The sequence below is a fragment of the Nilaparvata lugens genome, chromosome 3 (genome assembly GCF_014356525.2).
Source record: "Nilaparvata lugens isolate BPH chromosome 3, ASM1435652v1, whole genome shotgun sequence".
NCBI lineage: Eukaryota > Metazoa > Arthropoda > Insecta > Hemiptera > Delphacidae > Nilaparvata > Nilaparvata lugens.
The window spans coordinates 25080560-25103371 of NC_052506.1; the positions used below are offsets into that span (position 1 = coordinate 25080560).

The window sequence follows — 22812 nt, forward strand, 5'->3', positions numbered from 1 at the left end:
AATACCGTACTTTGAGTGCAGAACTTCCAAAGCACAAAAAATATTTCAAGAAAATTAATTCATATCATATTTCGATAAAAAACTGTAATGAGCCGTCTATCCTATACTATTAAACGAGCAATTTCTGTTTATATGTTTAGATGTTTGAATGTTTAGATGTTTGTATTTCACCGGATCTCGAAAACGGCTCTACTGTAACGATTCTCACGAAATTTGGAACTAAGTAGGTTTATGATATGAAGATTCGATTGCACTAGGTCTCAACCCTGGGATAAATACGTCCTTGGAAAAACAGCTGGAAATTTTTTCGTCTGTCGATACCGTAATGGAAGAGAGTGAACGAGTGCATGTGTGGGATCATCCAGCTGTTTTCACGAGAAGAAAAATTCAGCAAGAGAAACTTATTTTCGTATATTTCTCTTTTTTTTAGAAAACATGTTTACTTCAGAAAATCACAAATAGTAACTAGATTCTGTAAGTGTAGAATAGTACATAGTATATTAACAAATATTTTAGCAAACATAGTATATCATTCTAAATCGAATTCATAGTATATCTATTTGTAATTGATGATATGTTTGTTTTTTGAAGTGTGAATAAATTGTTATTTTGATGAGTGATAGTAGCTTAACCTAGATTTTGATTTGGACTGTAGTATAAAAAAAGCACAGGCATAAGCCTGTTGTGCCTCTTCATATAACTGTAAAATAATTGTACGACTGAGAAAATGAATAAATAAATATAAACTATAAATTCAATCTTTCATTAATTCAAATTTTCTATGCTTTTACACTCCAGAGCGAAGCTCGGTCCCCCGATATTAGCTATAAAGCTCCTGCAAATTTTGGGATGGACTTCCATATTTCTCCAATGATAATTCACAGTTACAATGACTTTCAGAACATTATCATTATCATTGATAATCTCAAGATCTATCAATGAAAATTTGAAGGTAATAGACTATATTGTACATAGACATCACAAAAAATTCCTCACATGACGGTTGCCAGTGAAAATCTTGAGGGCTGGTTTCCGAGCTCAGGATTTGGCTGAGTTCTAGACTTTAAACAGCTGGAGTCAGAAAATTGGCTTTCCGAAACGGGGCGCAGTCGTAGTTTTCATGATAATCTTTATTTCATAATTTTCAAAATTGGGAAAGTTTCCCCTTCACGAAATGAAACATTCCTAAATAATTCAAAATAGCTGAAACTTTACACTATTTTCTCTCTATTTTATTTTGTGTTAAGTTTTCTAGTTTTTCGAAATTCAATTCAAACGTGGACTGCGACCAAGAATAGTCTATAGATGTATTCCATCCTTGGACTGCGACTACGCCCCGTTTCGGAAAGCCAATTTTCTGAATCCAGCTGTTTAGAGTCTAGAACAGCTAAATACCGAGCTCGGAAACCGACCCTAAAGATCTTCACTGACAACTGTCATGTAAGGAATATTTTCCGGGATGTCTATGACTGTACAGTATTAATAATCATAAAATAAAATGATAAATTGAAGATGAATATAATATCATTTCACTGCGATCAAGTTGAGTTCTATTATTCACTTTGCTTCAAGGCTTTATTATTGTGTTGATGAACCGTTGATGTTCCTCATCCAAAACGTCTATGAATAATAAATAGTTCTCTGTTGAATTAACGAGTACTCCTGTCAAATAGTAATGATAACGCTTATTGGGAAGTGCAACAAGAGCTACTAATCCGGCACCAATATCGGTGGCATTGAACTTTCCGCCATTTTCAAAAATTGCAGTGCACTTACCAGTTTCATGGTACTCATTACGAAGTTCAGCATTTGAAAAAGGTATCAAAAATCTAGTATCCTTGAAGGTATAACCTGTGTTGAAATTTTCTTTCAAAATCGCCATCTGCAAATTTGTTTGCATTTCTGGATACCAGGTGTCAGGTAAACAGACATCTCTTACTATATCATTAAACTCTATATCGGTTTTAGTTGTGATTAAGGCGATCCCTGGTTTCTTCGATAGGAAGATTCTACCTATATCATAAATGCGCGATAACGTTTGCGCTGTTTTATAATCTTTGTAATACTGACCAACAGCTACTTTGAATGATTTTAGCGGGTTTGCTGTTGCCTTATCATCGATAGGATTCAAACAACTTTCAGTAGTGATGATAACGTATTTACTGAGAATTGTTCCCACACACTTTTGCGACCATTTCTTATCTTTGAAATGATAGATGACGACATGCCACGGGTTGTGGTAGAGTGCTTCTTCAAACTTTTCTGCCTTACCCTTTGTTGGAGGTTTGTCAATTACTAGACCACATTGATGTTGGCACATATATAAGTTCTCCCATTCACCATCTAAACACAATTTTCTATTATTCTCTCCGCTTGGATTTGTAAAATATCCTGCATATGGACATTGAATGGTGATTTCTGTGTTGACTGGAACCGGTTGATTGCAAGCGACGTTCACACCATTGGGAGTGGTGCAGGTGAAAACTGTTGTAGCTGTGTTGTGAACCGGACTGCAAGTTTTCACAAGGCATCGGTGATCACTAGGGTACCATTCTCCGTCGAAACAAATCACAAGATCGGGCGCTTTGCTTTCCTGTGTAAGATCAAAGCATCTCACTCTAACAGCTTCTTGTCCGTTGCCTCCGATTCGATCTCTCGGATGAAGTCTTCTTGTTCCGTCGAATGAAAGGTAATAGCGCTCATCCGAGTCAGGAATACGGCATGACTTATTTTTTATGAATTTCATCTTCCCGTTTCCTCCTGTAATAATTACTTCAGGATGTACGGATGCGGCTGAAAAAAAAAACAATCAAACGAATAGTCGAACAATATAAACAAACAATAAAGTTTGATGTAATATCAAATGGTCCATATTTGTCTATACTTAATGTAATTGAAAAGAATTAGTCAATATATAGATCCTTCTTCAGTGATTGAATGCATGAAGTGGCAAGACTTCTAGATGAGGCAACCATTTCTTGGCTTTCAAATAATAATTTAGAAGCGGAAAATTTGAAATCTAAATAATGTGATATGCCATTTTCTGAAGAACTCTGAATAATAGATCAGATTCACTGGATAACTAGTGTAATTATTGAGAAGGCTTTGGGAGAGACGGAATATTGTGATGATGATTTTATGAATATTGTCCATAATTTTGATAAGAAATGGTATAATGATTTGTTGAAAAACTGATGAGAGTCTACACCCACAACGTGATATACAGAGTGTCTAATTTAAAATTGAACCTGTTGCTCACTAGCTTGTATGTATGGCTTTATTGGCTTCAATGTATTTATTTGGATATGAAAGTAACAATTGTACTCTTCATAGAGTTCATAACACTTTGTCTCAACTACATGTGAATTATCTTGATAACATATTGCATCATTTCTCAGTGACAAAGCTACCTAATACTGAAAGGGGAGTCTAGGAACTCTAAAGCTTACCGCTTGTCTTTCAGAGCACATTCCTATTCAAAAGACAAGGAGAAAACGGAGTTTGAAGCAAATACTTCACTAGACCATTACACTCATCCATTGCATAATTATTAAGAAATAAGAAATTATCCTGTAAGTTCAACAACAAATTAAAGATAAATCTGAAATTGAAAAAGGATTTGGTTTCATTATTATTGAGTAAACTAAAGCAAACCGCCAAAACCGAGTTGTAGGTTAAGAACAAGCCAAGTGTAAACGAGCCACAAACCAACTGATTTATTTGAAATTATCAAATTTTTAAAAGCTTCGATGATCGATGTCTGAAGACTATTACTTCCATGTCGATACACCGAGATCAAGACATCGATACGGAACTCGAACTATGAACCCAGCTGTAGGATCCTAGACTCCAAGTTCTACTATATGGCTATGGTGCTACGTCACGTTGTCATAGCAACCATACAATACGCCACGCCCATTATGAATGAATTGAGAGTCATGAGTTTGAGACTCACCATGTAATAATAATAATAATAATAATAATAGTTGGCCTCCACATCACCCCTTATAGCCAACCCGTTCCACCACATGGCGCCAAGTGACTAGTAAGTATGCTTAGGCATTTTCGTGCAATAGAACGGCACATGGCCTTGGTATATTGCAGCTGTCAAAAAAAAACATTTAGAACTCGTATCACTCGAGTATGTTTTACATTGATCGGATTTTCCTCTTAAAAATGTTGGGTGCTTCAAAGAAGTCAATTTGATAAGACAATTTATTGCCAACTTCAATACATCTCTCCAGAGGGTAGGTACAGCTTCTTAGGAAAGCGTGAAATTGATGATAATGTCTCAAATTTCGTGGAGGAACAATAAATCCAACTCCTCGATCACCAATATTCACTTGCCCATGAACACATTTATATAAGAACATCGCATCAAATTTGGTTCTTCTCCATTCCAGAGATTCAAATTTCACGGTCTCGCAGAATTGTCTGTAAGAGAGTTCCTCCATATCTGGCATGAGTCGTTTTGAAACAAAATGCACAAATCTTCTCTGAACAGATTCAATTTTATTAGATGAACATAATCTGTCTCTGTTCCAAATAATAGAAGCATACTCCAGATGACATCGGACAAGTGAACAATAGAGGGTCTTCATTGTGCAGGGATCCCTGAAATCTCTTCCAATCCATCTCATAACTCCAAGTTGTCTTCTTGCCCTTGCCACAATATTATCAACATGCACAGTGAATAGAAGTTTACTATCAAAGGTAACACCAAGATCCTTCATACTTTTGACGCGCTGAATATTTGTGTTTGCAATTTTGTAACAAAACCCAAGAGTGTTAGTCTTCCTGGAGAAGGTCATGATAAATGTCTTTCTCACATTGATAGGCATAAAATTCCTCCTAGACCAATCCAAAGCCCGGTCAATGTTGTCTTGCAAAGATAAGGAGTCCTCTCTTGACTTGATTTTCTTGAAGATTTTAAGGTCATCAGCATACATCAGAACCTCACAGTCCAGAACTCCTACAATGTCATTCATAAAAATACTGAAGAGCAGTGGACCAAGATTGGAGCCCTGAGGAACCCCAGACGATGTTGTGAAGCTTCTGAAAGTGGCTCCTCTGAATCGTACACAAAATTTTCTATATTCAAGATATGACGTGATCCAGCAAATAAGATCCTGATTGACCCCGATATCATAAAGCTTTCTGATCAGTACAGAATTGGGCATCTTGTCGAAGGCCTTCTCCAGATCCAAGTATACCACATCTACTCGCTCTTGATTCTCCACATATGGTGCAACATATGATAAGAAATTTGCCAAATTAGTGGTGGTAGATTTTTGTGGCATTAACCCATGTTGAGAGTCGGTGATGGTAGTCTTTACATTGCTGAAAATATGCCTGTAGACAACTCTCTCAATTATTTTTGAAAAAGGGTTCAGAATAGAGATTGGTCTGAAATCTTCGATACTGTTGGATCTGGTCTTTTTAGGGATAGGTACAACAACAGAGTGTTTCCAGACACTTGGAAATATTCCCATTAGGAAACTGCTTTTGACAATCGATGTCAGTACTGGAGAGATTAGATAACTCAAACCTTTTATAATAAATATTGGAATTCCATCAGATCATGGAGAAGAGTTTTTTAGGGCATAAATTTCCTTAAGAACTTCCTTCTCATTCACATCAGGTAATCCAAAAGATGATGAGCTGGGATTGTCATTGACTGGAGTGCAATAAGCAGATGTTGAGATCTTTTTCTGATTTAAGGAGGAAAAGTAATTGCCAAAGTGCTCACAAATTTTGTGTGGTTCAGTCACTGTCACCTCATCAACTGATATAGTGGATGGACAATTATTAGCCTCTGTCCTGTTGTCCCTTACATATTTCCAAAAGCATTTCGGCTGGGTTTGCAGATATGTCTCTGTCTTTTGAGTCATAAAGATTTGTCTTGAAGTAATTGACCTTTCACCTGAGAGCGGAGAGTAGAATACTTTGAATAATCTCTGTCAAGCAAACTCTTTTTGTATATCTTGTGTGCTTTTTTCTTGGCTTTTATCATCCCGATCAACTCGCCTGAGAACCAACTGGGATAAGCTGACCGTTTAGGTGTCCTTTTTGGAATGCAGTTATTCATGGCTTTCTTTAAGACATCAGTAAGTGTTGCTGCAGCTCTGTTGGGATCATTATAGTCCAAAATGTTGTGCCAATCATTATCTCTCACCTCCTTATACAGTTTGTAATAATCTCCTTCCCTGAAGCAGTATACTGCTTTTGGAGTAGTTGGTGTGTTCGCAGCAATGTTCTGAACATTTACAGCAAAAGGTGGATGATAAACATCCGGGGTAACAAATGGTGAAACTGAGTGAGATACAGCAATGTTCTTCAGGTTACTGACCACCAAATCAAGTACAAGGTCAACATTTGAGCCCCTATTGAATTGATCCAAGCAGTTCTCTTCCAGAAACTGTAATACTACTTCGGCTCTTCGTAGTGCTTGGTAATGAGCATTGGGAACAAGAGAGTAATCCATCCAATGAACAGCATCAGCATTGAAGTCACCCAATATAATCAGGTCCAGTGAGTCACCAACCAATTTTCCACTCAGTTTTTCAAAATATCTGCTCAAGGATGACAAATCAGAAGTGGGAGAGACATAGTGACAAGCAATCAGAAGATGATGCCCAGGAAGTTTGATTTCAATCCAGACGACTTCAGGTAAGAGTTCAAGGTCCAATCGCCTCGTTGCAGGTAGGGATCTTTTAACAGCAAGCAGTGAGCCTCCACCTCTAGTCTGTCCTGTAGTATCATATTGCCTATCAGCTCTGAACACATTGTAATCGGGTGGAAAGAAGCTTGAGCTATTATGTTGATCGCCTAACCAGGATTCAGTTACAGCTACAATATCGAAATCATTACTAACAACTGAAGTAAGAAATCCCATTTTGAGCGTCCCATTGAATTCACACTAGCATTTCCGCCAACAGGCTTACAGTTGGAATGAGACAGTTTCCCATAGAATGGAGAGATTATAGCTCCTTCAGGCCAGGCATCAGGCTTACAAACTTCAAGGAATACATTTTCAGAGACAAGTACATGAAAAGAGCTGTAAGAGTCTGGAAATCGTGATTGAAGTTTAGTACATGAAACAAAACCTTTTGATATAGTGCTCCTGACAAGATTTTCAATATCATTTTCTGATGTATCAGGGGAAAAACGACTAGCAAACAATGCCTTATTTCTCAATCTAGTGATTATATTTGTATCCTTTCTTGATCCAATTTGAACCGGCCTCTTGCTCTTTTTTTCGGCAGAGTGGAGTTTGATAAGATACTTTGAAGCGTCAGTGTTTTGCTTACTCACATTGCTCTGCGGATCTCTTTTCCCTTGTCTTGGTTTTTTAGCCACAACATACCAAGGTTCAGACAGCATGGAAGGTAATTCGATCTGTTTGTCCTGCTGAGCTGACTCGTCTATGACGATAGAAGAGGGAGCAGGCACATCATTATTCACCAGCGATGATTTGGATCTTTCTATGGACTTACTAATTTCTGAACTGGGAGACACGTTGTATATTTTCGAAATCACATTAACATCGTTGTTTAAAGCATCTCTTAATTTCAAGTTTTCCTCAGTCAATGAAGAAATTTCCAATCTCAATGCTGCTACCTCTGATGAAAGGTTACAAATGAGAGAGGCATTTGTCTCCTCTAAGCTACGGAACCTTTGAGCAAAAGAAGTTTCCAAATTCCTAAGCATAATTACAATTTCAATCTGTTTTAAATTGTCCATTGGGACATCGTCATTTGAATTTGAGTCGGAGTTGAGATTCCGACTGGTCAATAATTGACCAGTAACTAGCGGCCGTATTGGTGTGTAGAATGTAGAATGAATAGATAGCCTAGCAAGTCTGCTCTCCGTTGTCGGCCAGACAGAGAGCCACAAAACAGTTTGGAAGGTGGTCTGGCCAGCTCTTATCCAAATTTGCAAAGAAATATATGCGTGCTAATAAAATATAATATTCACATCAATCATTATTGATTTTGGGGAGTCTCAGACTCTTAGATTCCCCTTCAGCTTCGCCACTGTTATTTCTTAAACAAACAGCAACTATACATAATTATGTAACTCTTGATAGTACAATATTATATAACGTACTGTGACATGATATATACTATAATAATCATCGTCATTCCTGGGATTTTTTCCAATTTAGGCAGTGCAAAAGGCTAAAAAAACTTTTCACTAGTGATAGTTTCAAAAGTTTTTTGATTTGTACACTGTCAAGCTATCAAAATAAAGACTTTTCCACGATAAAAACATTTTTCCGATCATTACTTTTCGAGATATGAGCGTCTCAAGTTAAATTTTTTAGAACAGATCATTTCAAACTCAGTAAGAGATAAATTCATGAAATTCTTGAGTTGAATTCTTCATGGTATTGTTGATTAAATAGAACAAACATTTCCTGAAAATATCAACTTTTGAGAAAGTTATTCCACTTACAAAAAAATTATGAAAAATAACTCAACCAAAAGTTATTTCCGGTGATTTTTTGTGAAATAGAATATCTTTGTCAAAAATTTCATGAATATTTCTCTGTTATCGGATTTGAAATGAACTGTCCTTTACACTAATCATCTACAATTAATTTTTCACTGCAAACATACTTTGAAACTAGTAGGAATGTTTTGAGAACAACTTTGGGATGCATTCTTGTCATCCAGAGATTCTAGAATAATAGAGTTCTTCAACTCAGTTCTTCTGAAGTAGCTTCTATCCTCTTCGTAAAAGCAGAAAAGAACCTTTCAATGAGAATAAATTTGAACATTTATTGAACTGACCTGCAATTAATATCAGCAGCATCGCCAAACTGTTGCTACTTGCACAAGACATTTTCGATGTCTGAAGCTATTATAATATTATATTGTCTTTAGCTATTATAATATTATGAATTTTATCGTATCAAATCACACATCCTCTGGTAGAAGCACAGTATATAGTTTGGATCTCATTGGACTGTTAGCACTGATTGAATGGGAAGCATCGAAGTTGAGGAATATGTAGCGCTTACAGTTCACATTGAATCTCACTATAGAATAATTCTATACTCTCTGGGTGATAGTTGTATGGACTCGCCAAATTGAAGCATCAAGTATTCGATGTCAATAACAGATTATAAGAAAACAGAAAACCCACATCCTTTTTCAGTGGTTTTGTGATCCTAGCTGATACGGATTTACCCTTGAAATCTGAGGAAAATACAGTCAGTATCTGTATACTACCAGACCGCAAGCGCTGCCACTTTGAAACTTCGCATGCATCATAAGTAAATCAGTCTTCTGGATTTCTACTTCTTCTGGATTTAATTTAATTTATTTATATTAATGGAACAATACAATCATAGAGCGAAGATACCTTGCTTCTGAATATTATAAATTATTATTCGTCTAGTGAATATTATTCTTGCATTATTGATATCTGATAAAGTACAATATTGAATAGAAGAAACAGGCCTATAGTGAGGTCCACGTTATAATGGCAGTGTACGATTGACAATACTGTTTCTGTCCTTTTCTATCATACAACAAAAAATATATCGCTATCTCTCTCTCGCTTTGCAATGTTGTCCGTTTGCCAGAATGTTTTATTTTTAGTTTTTTGTCATAGTCATTCAATTTCAGTTGTTTTACATCCATGAAATGAAGCCGGTAAACAGCTGTTTGCAGAACAAGAAAACATGTGATTTCTATTACAGCATACTATACTGTAAAGAAATCATATGTTCTCTTTACAATCGAGTATGTTAGGACACTACTGAGTCCTAATAACATCTGAGTAATTAATATACTACCTCAAATAATTAAAGAACTCATTCAAGGATTTTCAAGTTATAAGAAGTCATCTGAAATCTTATAATTCAGGCCTTCATCATTTTATTTTTGAGCTCGCAGGGTGAGTCTGTTAAGAACTAGGCGCTACGGGCTAGGTCATGTTAAGCAGCAGGTAATGGTTTCTGTTTCTCAGCAATATTATTCTTTCTCAGATAAGTATGACAAAAAATATTGTACGTAACTTGGACGGTAACGTATTTACCGCATTCGTATGATAATTCTGCCCTCAACTACGTTTCGGGCAGAAACAATCATACTTATGCGGTAAATTATCGTTACCGGACTTATTACGTAAAGTACTATTAACAGTGACTGTACAACAGTAAACAAACAATTCTCAGCCACCATTTTTTTCAAATGTATTTTTGAAACAATTAAATAATTTCTAGACATTACCGTATGAGAAACAGGAATTAAAATACCTGAAATAGCCTAACATTTTAAATGTTGATAACTAGCCATCCTAAGCTGCGTTTACACTGTGTAACTTTGCTATAAGACATTGGTTATATAACAACTTTAACAAAAATGTTATGAATTCATTTAACTTGTTACATGTAACTTCGTGTTATATAAAAATTTTTTCTCTAGCTACGTTTAAACTGTGTAACTTTGTTATAAAACGTTATGGTTATATAAAAACTTTAACAAAAATGTTATAAATTCATGAAACTTATTACATGTAACTTGGTGTTTTATAACATAATTTCGTGTTTATAACAAGTTTTTCCTTTCCCGCACGAAGTCGGTAAAAATCAAAGTAAAAGTATAACTTTTTGTTACATGTTACATGTGTTATAAGAACGTTTTACTACTTATAACATGTTACAAGTTATAGAATGAAGTTGAAATAGGTGGTGGAGGAAGTAGCTGAATCATCAGCTGCTTACAGGCGCGGATCCAGGACCCTGACCTGGGGGAGCGGCGTTCAGGGGACCCGTTATATGCTCTTAATTTAGTGGAGAGGCGCGCATAAGGACACCTCAAGAATAAACATTTCAAACACTCATAACTTTTGACACAATGATCAGATCTCATTGTACCACAGTTCATTCTTCTAAGCATGTCAAGGCGGTTCCAAATCACGCATTATAAGTGAAATTGATCGAAAATAGGAAATTCATCCTTGAGTGTACAGTTCAATTCACAAAAAAATGACCAATTTCCATATTCAAAACTGCATATTGTCAAATACTTCGGATAAAATTTCAAAACGTGGAAAAGTATATCCTCTTTCCACTACAATGAAGAATACACTCGATTCCAGTATTATTAGAAAGTTACAACCGATTTTAAAAATGGCGATTCCAGAATTTCATTTTTTCGCGAGTTTTCTGTTAATCAAGAGTCTGATACATCATAGAAACTCATGATTGATTCCAAATTGTAGACAATTCATCCTCTACGGGCTCATAATTGCCTAGAATTCATTTTGAATCACTGTTCCCTATCATAGCACTGCCCAGACCGTTAATTTATGAGAGAAGTATCTTCGATTTCTTTACTTTTTACGATCGAATCTTACATTACGATCATATTCTTCCGTGTGCAGCAGCTAAAATAGGAGAAAAAATTCAAATTCAATTCTAAAATTCAAGATCAAGTCTTTTTTATGATAATGGGTTACCGAGATACATAGCTCTGATAGTCATTTCTTTGTGTATACTGGTTAATCTACACTCAGGGATGAATTTCATATTTAACGATCGAATTTGACTCATGAATACTCATCAAGCATTTTTTTTTGAACCGCCTTGACGAGCCGAGAAGAATGTGCTGTGGTACAATGATATTGTGACAAAAGTTATGAGTGTTTGAAATTTTGATCCTTGATGTGTTCCCTACTTATGCGCGCCGGAGGGAAGAAAAATTGATGTTTTAAGCGTTAATAATGCTATTTAAATAAACTTCATTGATCTATATCAAAGTATAATCAGTTTCCCTTTGAAAAATTAATACCAAACTGATCGGAAGTTCAAAATACGTTTCCAATCTCAGAATGAGCTGTGGTACATTGACATCCGATCATTGTGACAAAAGTTATTATGAAAGTTTGAAATTTTGATCCTTGAGGTGTACCCTACTTATGCGCGCCCGAGGGAAAAAAATGATGTTTTTAGCGTTATTAATGTTATTCAAATAAACTTTATTGATCGATATCAAAGTATAATCAGTTTCCCTTCGAAAATTTCATACCAAACTCATCGGAAGTTCAAAATACGTTTCCAATCGGTAAAAGAAGTGATAAGTTTCAAATTTCCAAATAATTTTCAATAAAAAAGATAGGACTATAAAGTTTGTTTATAATCTTAATGGCAGATTTGTACCACGTGACAGTCAATAGCCATACTTCGGGTGATATAATTACTGTAGAGACCCACAAACTGATGCTTTTATTTTATAACATGTTATAAATTCCTTTTTGTCAATCAAACTTTTGTTGTACAACAAAAGTTTTATAACTTATTTTTCTAATAAAAGTTACATACGAGTATAACCTGTGTGACGATTCGTTTTAGTGGCTACTTCAAAAACTAGTTCTTTAAATCATATTATGAAAAATCAAGGCTGAGGCAGCAAACAATCTTGATATGAAATAATTATCAACGTTACCGTTACTGATAACAATATCAAATCGAATCAGTCTCTTCCAGTAAACCAATTGAATTCATATTACTTATTATATTATTTATTCTATTGATTATAAAATTATTGTATTAAAATCACATTTATAGGGAATGTTGAGGTAAACCTAACCTAAAACGTTTGAATGCTTAGAACACTAGTATAGAGTTGAGATCAATCAGACCTGCTTATTATATAATAATGTGATAGCATGTTTATTTGTGAATTATTATTTTTCGTTATTGTGTAGAAAAGAAAAAGGAATCTATAATAATAAGCTAATCGAAATTATTAGCACAATAAATGAATTTATTTTTGAAAAACAAATTATAAAAAAGATAGTATTCTGATGTACAGTAATAGCAAAAAAGTTACAAATACTCTTTGTATGTAAGTCTACATTGACAAACGCTATTATTTAATTTAATTACATTTATTGTTTGGATTATCAACAAATAAATATTAAATAGAAGCGATCTTGCTAGATTTATTCCTCTTTGCACGAACAACCAATCAGAGGACAAAGAAAGGGATACCAAAATTTGAATTGTTAAGGTGCAACACAGAATGTCGAGATCTCTGTTATTATAATTTTATTTATCATTATAATTTACCTACACTGTTGGAATTGAACTGTATTTTGAAATGATTGATTTATATTTATGTTTTAATGTATTCATTCGTCTTGTAAGCCAGGGAATTGAATGTAAACAAAGGAACCATTTTTCATAAAAATATGACGTGTGCACTACGTCATTCAGCTACAACCAATAGCAATCGTCTTATGAAAAATTAGAAACAGAGAGATTCAAAGAATTGTGAGCTTAATTCGTAGAAGGAGACTTCTTCTCTAGCACTGACCTTGTCCTATAGTCACACGTTCTGAGTAAACAGCTTCGCGTCGCGTGATAACTGTTTTGCGCGAGCGATAAAGTCGCGCATTACGCTCTTAATACATAAATATCTATTTTCAATTATTCATTAATGAATTTGTATATTTTGTCAATCAATTTTATTTATTCATTGTTGAAAAACGATCTGGCAACGTTGCGGAGCCTGTAGAGTATACCGCTATGTGCTTTGTTGAATGATGGACAAGATGTTGAGCAAATACTGCCATTATAACGTGGACCTCACTATATAGAACATCTCTTCTCTTTATATTTGATGAATTCTTGAACACAGATTTTTCCAGTAAATTAAAGTAAAAGATCTCCTTCAATTCACTTTTCATTATGAGCTGCTCAATTGCTAGTTATTGATTCATTTAAAAAAAATTTAAATGATATAGTTGTACAAAATTTGGGTAAGTAATAGTTAAAGCTATGAGTAAAATCTATCACTCATCATGAGGAGCGTTTTCGGACATGTCCATCTTCAACACTTAAATAAATTTTCGTCTTAATATTAATTTATTCGCTGTTGACAACAGGGGAGGCGAGATTATTCGAATTTTCAGTTTCTTGAAGTATTGCTTAGAAGTTGTTTGTGGAAGAATTATTGCTGAATTCACTCAGTCATTCGATCTGATTTGATTGTATTAATTTTTAATTAAATACATTTTTATTTTAGTCTGGTTGTTTTCTGAATGGTAGTTTTCACACTTACCGATTATCAGCCGACATTAATTTATCGTCACAAAACCCAGAATGTGCTCTGAATTCTGACTAAAAACTGATTCCCAGCCAATCGGATAACATTGTGGGTGTTGTGACGATAAATGTCGGTTGGCAATCGGTAAGAGCAAAAACAGATTAGAGTGTTATTACGTTCTTGAAAAAATACAAAGAATACCAATTCCAACATTATAGAAATCAACAGGAAGTATTTAGAATGATGAGATCATACAACAGTTAGCGAAGATACCTTGTCATTTGGTTCATTCCAACTCAATAAATATATTTTCATTAGAGTTCATTCCAACTCTGCATTTCTATTCATTCAGTCAAGTTGTCTTACTAGCATCAAATAAGAATAGGTATTCAAATAAAATAACAGAACTTAAACTCTCTTTAACCACAGATAACAGAAACTCTCGAAATGTCCGTTTTTCACATTATTAGAGATAGCTATTCATCCAATTATTTGGACTGGATCTTGATGTATAGATCACTATCATTGTAATGTACGAGTAGTCGACATCAGCTACATCACAAGTTATAGATTCCAACATATCATCAATTGAAAAAAGTTTTTTTGATTGTCAAATATCAAATATAAGTTTCTGCCATCCATAATGACACGATACGATGTTGATGATGGATTCGAAACTCTGATCATCAAAGTTATAACAATCATCACAGTTTGCTCGTTTAAATATGGATTGAATGGATTGAAAGGAAATATCAAATAGCAATCACCCCAACATGTTATAAAAAATCTTTATTAAAAAATAGTGTTATATTTGGCATTATTCATGATAATTACCATAGAAATCTGTTCCAATTTCAAAATATCGTCCATATCTTCTAAACTTTTTTATCCATTAACGCGGAATAATTCTAATATTTTAAAATAACAGTGATACAGTCATCACACATGATAGTTAATTAACTCAAAGATTTATTTCTTACTTTTTTATTTACAATAAGTGATTATAATTTGGAAAAAATAGTTTTGAATTCATTTTTCGGAAAGTATTTACTATTTAGTGCCCTATTAATAACATTCAAATTACACATTTAAAGTTAAAGAAAACATTACCCGCTCAAGAAAACATCAAAATAAAACTAAAGAAAGTCTGTTTTTATTGAAATTAAATTAAACTGTATATATGCACTGAATAGTTAGATGTACAATGTAATAATGTACTGTACTATAATGACACTTTCAAATTATACAATAAAAAACCTAATATTTTATACTTCTATCGAACAAAGGGTGTTAATATGACTAAAAAAAAATATGGGGAAGTTTATACATCAAACACTATAAAGTAATTTACACTATATACAATGAGAAATTCCATTTATCTTGTGACTTACTTCTATTCTTTGGAGATGTTACTTCACACAGATGTTCTGTGTCAACAACAGTAGCCTAAATTACTTCTATTCAAACGTTTTTCTCTTAATTATTAAAAGAATCAATCTCGGGAATAGAACAAATGTGCATCCATCCATACGCTGAATCGAGATTTTCTGAATATCAAATCGTGTCTCGGATCAGTCAGATCAACAGAAAAATATAACCAAAAGTTATAGTCAATGTTATACAAACAATGAATTATTTTGAAAAGTTAAATTGTATTGAAATCTGATAGTAATTACGACATCAAAAATGTAATATTGTGTCACAGCAGTCATACAGTCATAGAGCGCTTATCTCTCTTCAATTATTTCTGCTACTCTTCTGCTACAACAAAATGGCATGTCTCAACTCCATAAGAGCTGGAACACAGCTCAATCATTTTGAAAGCTTCCTACCAAAATAAATTCACCGGCAAAGAAGCGAACGAATCGACCCCATTTCAAGAATGAAATTTGTTTAGAAATTAGATTACTTTAATAGGTAGAGAGAGCTCCCTGTAACCAAATTACCAGAAAACTTATCTGAAATGAACAACTTCCATGAAGAAGAAGAGACTACGGAAGAAGGAGAATGAGAAAAAGGAGAATAAGAAGAGATACTGTGGTGCCGAAAATTATTGCCGAACGAATAAGGTGGGTTGTTGCCTTCAAAAGTCAATTTAAGTTTATAATTATAAGAGAATGTTGATACATTTCATTCTGGCATGATCAAGTGCACAAGATACCTGCTCCCTGATCAAAAGTTGGTTGAAGGAAGTTGGAAGTTTACTGTTCCATGGAAGATGAAGTTTTCTTCCATTTTCTTAATAATTTTTGCGAAATAATCAAAATCTAGGAGTCACTGTCATCACCATACCAATATTTAATTTCTCTACTACTTTCGGAGAGCTTTCCCATTAATGGAAAGACGGCATTTGAATAATGAATGGTTCAGTATTATCTACGGTACATGGAATTTGGAATAATAAACTAAAAAGATTCTTCCCTGTCATCGTGCTCTAATCAAGTTCACCAAGTAAAACTAGAATGAGCAGGTTTTTAATCTCTTATAGAAATGTGTAAATGAATCTCTTGGAAGAGCCCAGCACAATATATAAGAGAGAAGTTATTGGAAATAATGGAGTTTTTGTCAGTTATATAATCTCATGTCAATCCATTCATCAGAATAAGCTAATCCAACTTATCACGAATCAATTCCCAGTATTCATCGATATTCAAAGCTTGTTGAAGACGTGGCATTTTCAACATTGGAAGATGGAAGTAATATTCAGTAAATTCGGCTACCGTACATCATCTCAGTTTTTGTGAATCAAAAAGAAACAATCGGTTAGTAAAGGTTGCACAAGATGATGCAATCAATCGTTGAACTACTTGAAGATTCTGATATGGTCAGAATTTGAACTTTATAATATTGGGGTTCACAAAAATCATCATTATAAAAATCCTACATGATTAAAGTACGGTACCTACGGTTTCAGCTTACAGATGACATTCTAATACACTGTTCTTCACTGATTGGAATATAATTATTATCTTCTTACAGTGAATCATATAGTCTTGAATAAATATACAAAATAAAACATTAAGTCGGGACTACTATTCTACTTTTCACAATAAATCTTCATACACACCAAAAGATAGAGCACTTTTATCTAATCTTTAAAATATTCTAAAAATCATATAAATAAATTTTGATTCAGTTGCATACAACACTATAGACAAAGGAATTCTCACTTGTTGATGCAAACTAATCAAAGATATAGCATAGTGGGAAATCTGACATGCACTCTCTGCAATATAAAAGTATTTACAATGACAGAAACGTTTCACATTCAAGAAATCATGGCACACTGTCCTGTTCATATATTATTCTCATTCTGACCATATATAAATCATGTAATAATGATTTAACCTAACCTAACCTAGCCTGAAATAATACAAAACACACACAATCCATACTTGTCTTCCATCAATAATAAATCTACTGTTTTGTACAACACAAGATTACGGCTATCATGAGGTTACGCCTTAATGTTGAATATGGAGAGTCAATAAAGCTATGGTGGTGACTCAGTCTTCAACTACTGTATTCATGAGAGGCTATAGCAAACCCAACCTAACATGAACTTCCTTGATAACACTAAAGACAGGACAAGTGTGTGAAGCATGTGTGAACTAACATGTCTTCAAACTAAAAATACATTCACATGTAAGGCTTTTAACGAAGAAACATTTATTTGATAACAGCTTCTCACAAAAATGAACTGGAGAATTACAAATTGTAACTATACAAAAATATTTAAACCTCATATATAGAGCAGCAAAGAAGGAAAAAAATACTAGAGAAACAAAAATCTAACCTTGAAAAACTGATTACACAACATACATAGAAGCATGTGTGTACACATATGTTCAACACACTTGTCCTGTTGTTGGTGGCCTCTATTACATGATACAAAACAGTCATTGATCTATTTACATTATGTTGTGATAGCAGTAAATGTGTCATAGTTTCAAAGATGAGGTGTCAAAGCTATTATGTGGTGACGACTCCAAGAACAATAATTGTCTCAACATGAGCATAGCAAACTCATCCTAACCTAACCTTATTTGATACAAAACACATCCAGTTCTACCTTTCATCGGGTGACTGCAGTAAACCTCGCATTCTTTTAAAGATGAGACGAGTCGAAGTCGTGTAGCGGTGATCCCAAGGACAAAAATGTCTCTACTTGAGGTTATCAAACTCAACCTAACCTAACCTAACATGGTAAAATACACACAAAGTTCAAATTACAAGCTGTGATTGCTGAAATAGACACAAGCTGTGTGGTAGCGACTCCAAACAACCATCTTCACGTACCGTTGGCCAGAACTTGAAGATCGATGGGGTTGATAACCTCAACCTAACCTAACCTTACATGGTAAAAAACACACACACAGTTCTATTTATATGATGAGATTGCATTGAAAGTTTCGTAGTTTTGAGGAGTCAAAGCTGTGTAGTAGCGACTCCAAACAACCGTCCTCACGTGCCGTTGGCCAAAACTTGTAGATCAGGATCCTTGGTGATTTCATCAATGGTGGCAATCGACACTTTCTTGACGGTGGTAGTGATGGTGGTTGAGGCGGTGACAGAGGTCGGCTTACACTTCCCCGTCTCGCCGATAGCGACATGGTTCTCGAAAATGGCGTCGTGCTCGGGACCACGCTTCTCCTCGTGCGTGTAGTAGTAGGCAGTGTGGTGCTTGGAGTAGACAACGGTGGCGACTAGAGCCGCGCCCGTGATAAGGAGCAGCGCGACAGCCGCGCCCGCGGCTATCAGGCCGATCTGCGAACGGTGCGCCAGACTGAGTCCCGCGAACCCGTCCTCGCGGCCGTAGCCCAGGCCGCCGCACCAGGCCAGTTCGCCCTCGCCGAGAGCGCCCAGCGTGCGACCTTGCACGCCGTACGGCAGTCTGCAACAATGTCATCAATCACTCCATCAATACAGTTATGACAACATAACATAAAATTATCGACTATGGATAGTATTCAGAGAAGAGAGAAGTATGTAGAGAATGAATAGAGAATTTTACAGAGTGTCCCACAATAGTTGTTACAGCCAATGACTAGGCTACACAGTCTAGTAAGATTTGAAACAAAAAATGCCTAGACATTTTTTTATATATCGACCTCAGTTTTCGAAATATAACGATTTTTCAGATATTTTCTAAAAATGTCAATAACTATGAGTCAAAATCTAATTTTAAGTGGAAAGAAATGAGAATGATTGAATAAAGGAAGAAATTTCCCATAAGATTCATACAATATGTTCCTTGGTTTGACATTTTTGAACCTATGAAAGTTCAAACTGTTTGAAATTCGGCTTTGAACTCGATGAATTTATTTTTTTCAAGTTTGAGCGCTCGTAAAAAGTTCGTCAAACCAAGGAACAGATAATATGAAACATATTGGAAATTTGTTTCTATTTCCAACAATCTCCTTAGAATTAGATTTTGACTAATCGTTTTCTAGTTATTGACGTTTTTGGAATATATAGAAAAAAATATATCCCTCGAGAAATAAGGTCGATATGAGAACATTTTACTGACATTTATTTTCATGCAAATTTATGTAGAATCTATGATCTCTGGCTGTTACATCTTTCGTGGGTCACTCTGTATATTAGTGGACAAAAATAACTTATTAACGAATTGATTATTTGAAAGTGAAGGTTCAACATCATATCTGGCAATATCACACATACAGTATATTGTGACTAAGAATTACACACATATTAGTCACTCAAACACTATTGTAATACAAATCATCAGTATAGTACATACATATGTTTGTTCTATGATTCAGGTGACTTATAAAGTTTAGGGCTAAACCACACCAAGCGTTTTTCAGAAGAATTGGCAGGGCAGGAAGCTCTCCGATTGACTGATTGGGTTGGCATTCTGGAATCAGCTGATAATCAACCAATTGGTCTCCTTGCCCTGCCGACTCGTCTGAAGAACACTTCATGTGACTTGGCTCTTAAAGACGGACGAGAAAAAAAATAGTTCGTATGGCTTATTAATTGTTGGTGAGGAGTTCCATCATATGAAGGTCCCACCTAGTCTGAATATATACTTTTCAAGCCGTCAATGAGAAATAGAAGAAGGAGAAGGTGAATAAAATTGTGGAGATTGGATTGAATTTGGATTTTTCTATTAATATTTCTATTAATAATACGTGAATTAATTAAAATATATTCTGGCTTTTCTCAAATTCACAGTGAATCAATGAATTTCACAAAGTATTAGACATTTAATTGATCGGAATGGAGATGGCATGCGAATATGCAACAATTTGAGTGACGATAATATAAAATTTATTATAGTCTAATATAACAACATAAATTCGCGGACTCTGAACAAATTAATAATGAAATTTGACCAGTCTTAGAAAAGGAGGAAAAATCTTACTCATTAACTGGATTGATTGGTTTCATTCATAATCGGATGTTCCTCTTAGAAAAAGAAGAAGTGGAAGAAGGATGATAAGGAGGAGGAGAAAAAAGAAAATACGGAGGAAATGAGTGGATTGGAGAAATAATATCTATAAAAAATCCAAATAAACCTTTAATATTACTCAAATATGAAAGAGATGAAAAGCAAGTAGTGGAAGCTTACTAGGTAGCAAAGAATAAACTAATGAAAGCAATAAAGTGTGATGAATAAACTAGAATTTAGCGAGTTACGGTAACAGAATAATGATGAAAAATGTGTCTTATATAAATATCCTTCTCCATTTGTCATTCTCTTCCAACAGAATCAAGTAACAAGGTTTAAACTGATCCAAAAAAGTTACTATTGTTATTGTTAAACTGTTTCACGTTCATTAGTTCATTATTATTATCTATGAATCAATTTATTATGGAGTAGAGTATTTCGAGAAGAGATAAGTTATCTAGTTACTTAAAGTTAACATTGAAAGTTGACATTTACAGACTTAATCTGGAATAATCCGAGAAGGAATTTCGAGTAGAAGTAATCTAGTTAACTTAAGTCCACGGTGTTATGAATAAATGGTTGAATAACAAAGATCCCTTGCTAACTGATTAACTAAAAAAATCGATTTAACTCTTACTATATTCTTCAACCTTTGATTCTTTTCTTATTAAAATCATGATTCAGGTGAGAAAAATAAAGATTATGATTATCTAGAATCTTGAGTATTTTGAGTAGTAATAATCAAGTTAACAATTTCACGGTATTATAAATTAACTTTTGAATAACAAAAATCTCTTGATAATCGATTAACGAATAAAATCGAGATCACCGACCGATTAACAAATTGGTATTGAGACTATTCTCACTAACCTTTAAAAACTCATTGTTATTGGAGCAAAATCATGATTCAGGTGAAAAATAAAGTTATTATTACTGTGACTAACCTGCAAACAATATTCCTCATGGCCAACGACCTGTTGACCCTTGTGAGCATGGGGATGATGTGGCACATGTCACATGACCATGGGTTGCCATGCAGATGCAGCAGGGGAAGCATCTCCAGGCGCACGGCACCGCGCTCATCCAGACCATGCAACTGATTCCTGGACAGGTCGAGCTCGGTCAATCTGGGCACTGGGGCCAGAACCTGGGCCGGGAAGTGGGTCATCTGGTTGCCCGACAGGTTCAGGAACCTCAGGTGTTCAACATAGACTAATAGTCCCAAAGGTAGGTCGACCAGTTGCATGTCAGCCAGCGAGAGTTCTTTCAGTTTGGTGATCACTTGTAGGGTGTACTTTAGATCAGTGGCTGCTATGCCATTCCCACTAATGTTCAGTGACCGCAAGGAGTCTGATAGCGGCACAAATACCACCGTCTCAATCCGGTCCAGTTTATTGTAAGACAAATCCAGCTCTTTCAGTGTTGTCAAATTCGCGAAAGCAGCGTCTGTGACCTTCGCCAGGCGGTTTCGCGCCAAACACAGCGTCTGCAGCTTCTTTTGGGCGCTGAACGTCCGCTCCAACACAACTGGGATCTGATTTCCATCCAAACGCAGCACTTGTAACTTTTTGAGGTCTTTGAACTCGTCGGAGGCGATGTACTTGAACTGGTTGTTGCCCAGGTCCAGGTGGGTGAGTGATGACAGCAGGCTGTAGATGTGCGTGTTGATGTTCCTCAGTGCACAGTCTCGGCATGAGAACACTCGGAGCTCCTGTCAAAATAAAAAAAATATTGCATAAGATAGAATGTGAGATAATGTAATATGCTAAAACTTGTAGGCTGTGTACAGACTTATGTGCCACCAACACACGCCTTCCGCTTTCCATCAGCTGATGCTATGCTTATTATTATATCTGTATCTTACTATATTTCTACATCTCTATCTGTTTCTGTAATGCAGAGTATGTAAAGCCCAGTTGCATGGAAGCCTGTTAAGTTTCAATCATGATTAAATTCCAAAAAACCAATGAGAGAAGGTTTATCTGAGAAGAAGACATCTCTGATTGGTTTCCTTGGCATTTAATCGGAATTAAAAGTTAGCAGACTTGTGCAACCGGGTGTTAAATATATTACCACAGTATGCTTGCATTAGTATTACATTAATCAATCTGGAATTCAAACAGTATTACTGGATGAAAACACATAGAATCCCATAATAATGTTTTAAACACAGAGAGTTGGGTCAAGATAGTCTAAAAAATGTTTCAAACCTCATCATTGGCCAACCGCCAATCTTGTTTGACAGCACAGAGATTTGTGGAGGACTAAGAGTAATTTTTTCTTTCCTTATCATTTTAATGATTGTATGAATCAATAAAGAATCAATTTGGA

The 22812-nt window shown here is 35.0% G+C and overlaps 2 protein-coding genes across 4 annotated transcripts in view; both read right to left on the reverse strand.

Moving 5' to 3' along the window:
* Positions 1-389: 389 nt before the first annotated feature.
* On the reverse strand, positions 390-9090 carry LOC111049520. Its single transcript, XM_022335609.2, has 2 exons — positions 8796-9090; positions 390-2793 (listed from the first exon to the last, which is right to left on the reverse strand). Exons 1-2 carry the CDS (start codon positions 8845-8847, stop codon positions 1568-1570), a joined length of 1278 nt encoding a protein of 425 aa, XP_022191301.2. The 5' UTR covers positions 8848-9090; the 3' UTR covers positions 390-1567.
* A 5745-nt stretch (positions 9091-14835) lies between these two features.
* The window catches only part of LOC111049519 (insulin-like growth factor-binding protein complex acid labile subunit), a 301718-nt gene continuing 293741 nt past the window's right edge, over positions 14836-22812 (reverse strand). For all 3 annotated transcript variants that reach the window (XM_039423387.1, XM_039423388.1, XM_039423389.1), the window contains 2 exons: positions 21426-22192; positions 14836-18957 (listed from right to left, as the gene is read on the reverse strand). In XM_039423387.1, the coding sequence (XP_039279321.1) occupies positions 18528-18957; positions 21426-22192 (1197 nt within the window). In that variant the 3' untranslated portion in view covers positions 14836-18527. The remainder of the gene's footprint in view (positions 18958-21425; positions 22193-22812) is intronic.

Bases quoted from the DNA above. Each gene is read 5' to 3' on its own strand.
- LOC111049520 (XM_022335609.2), bottom strand. From the start codon at position 8,847: ATGTCTTGTGCAAGTAGCAACAGTTTGGCGATGCTGCTGATATTAATT. The intron at 2,794-8,795 runs GTCAGTTCAATA...TTTTTTTTTCAG, and splicing joins GCTGCTGATATTAATTGCAG to CCGCATCCGTACATCCTGAA.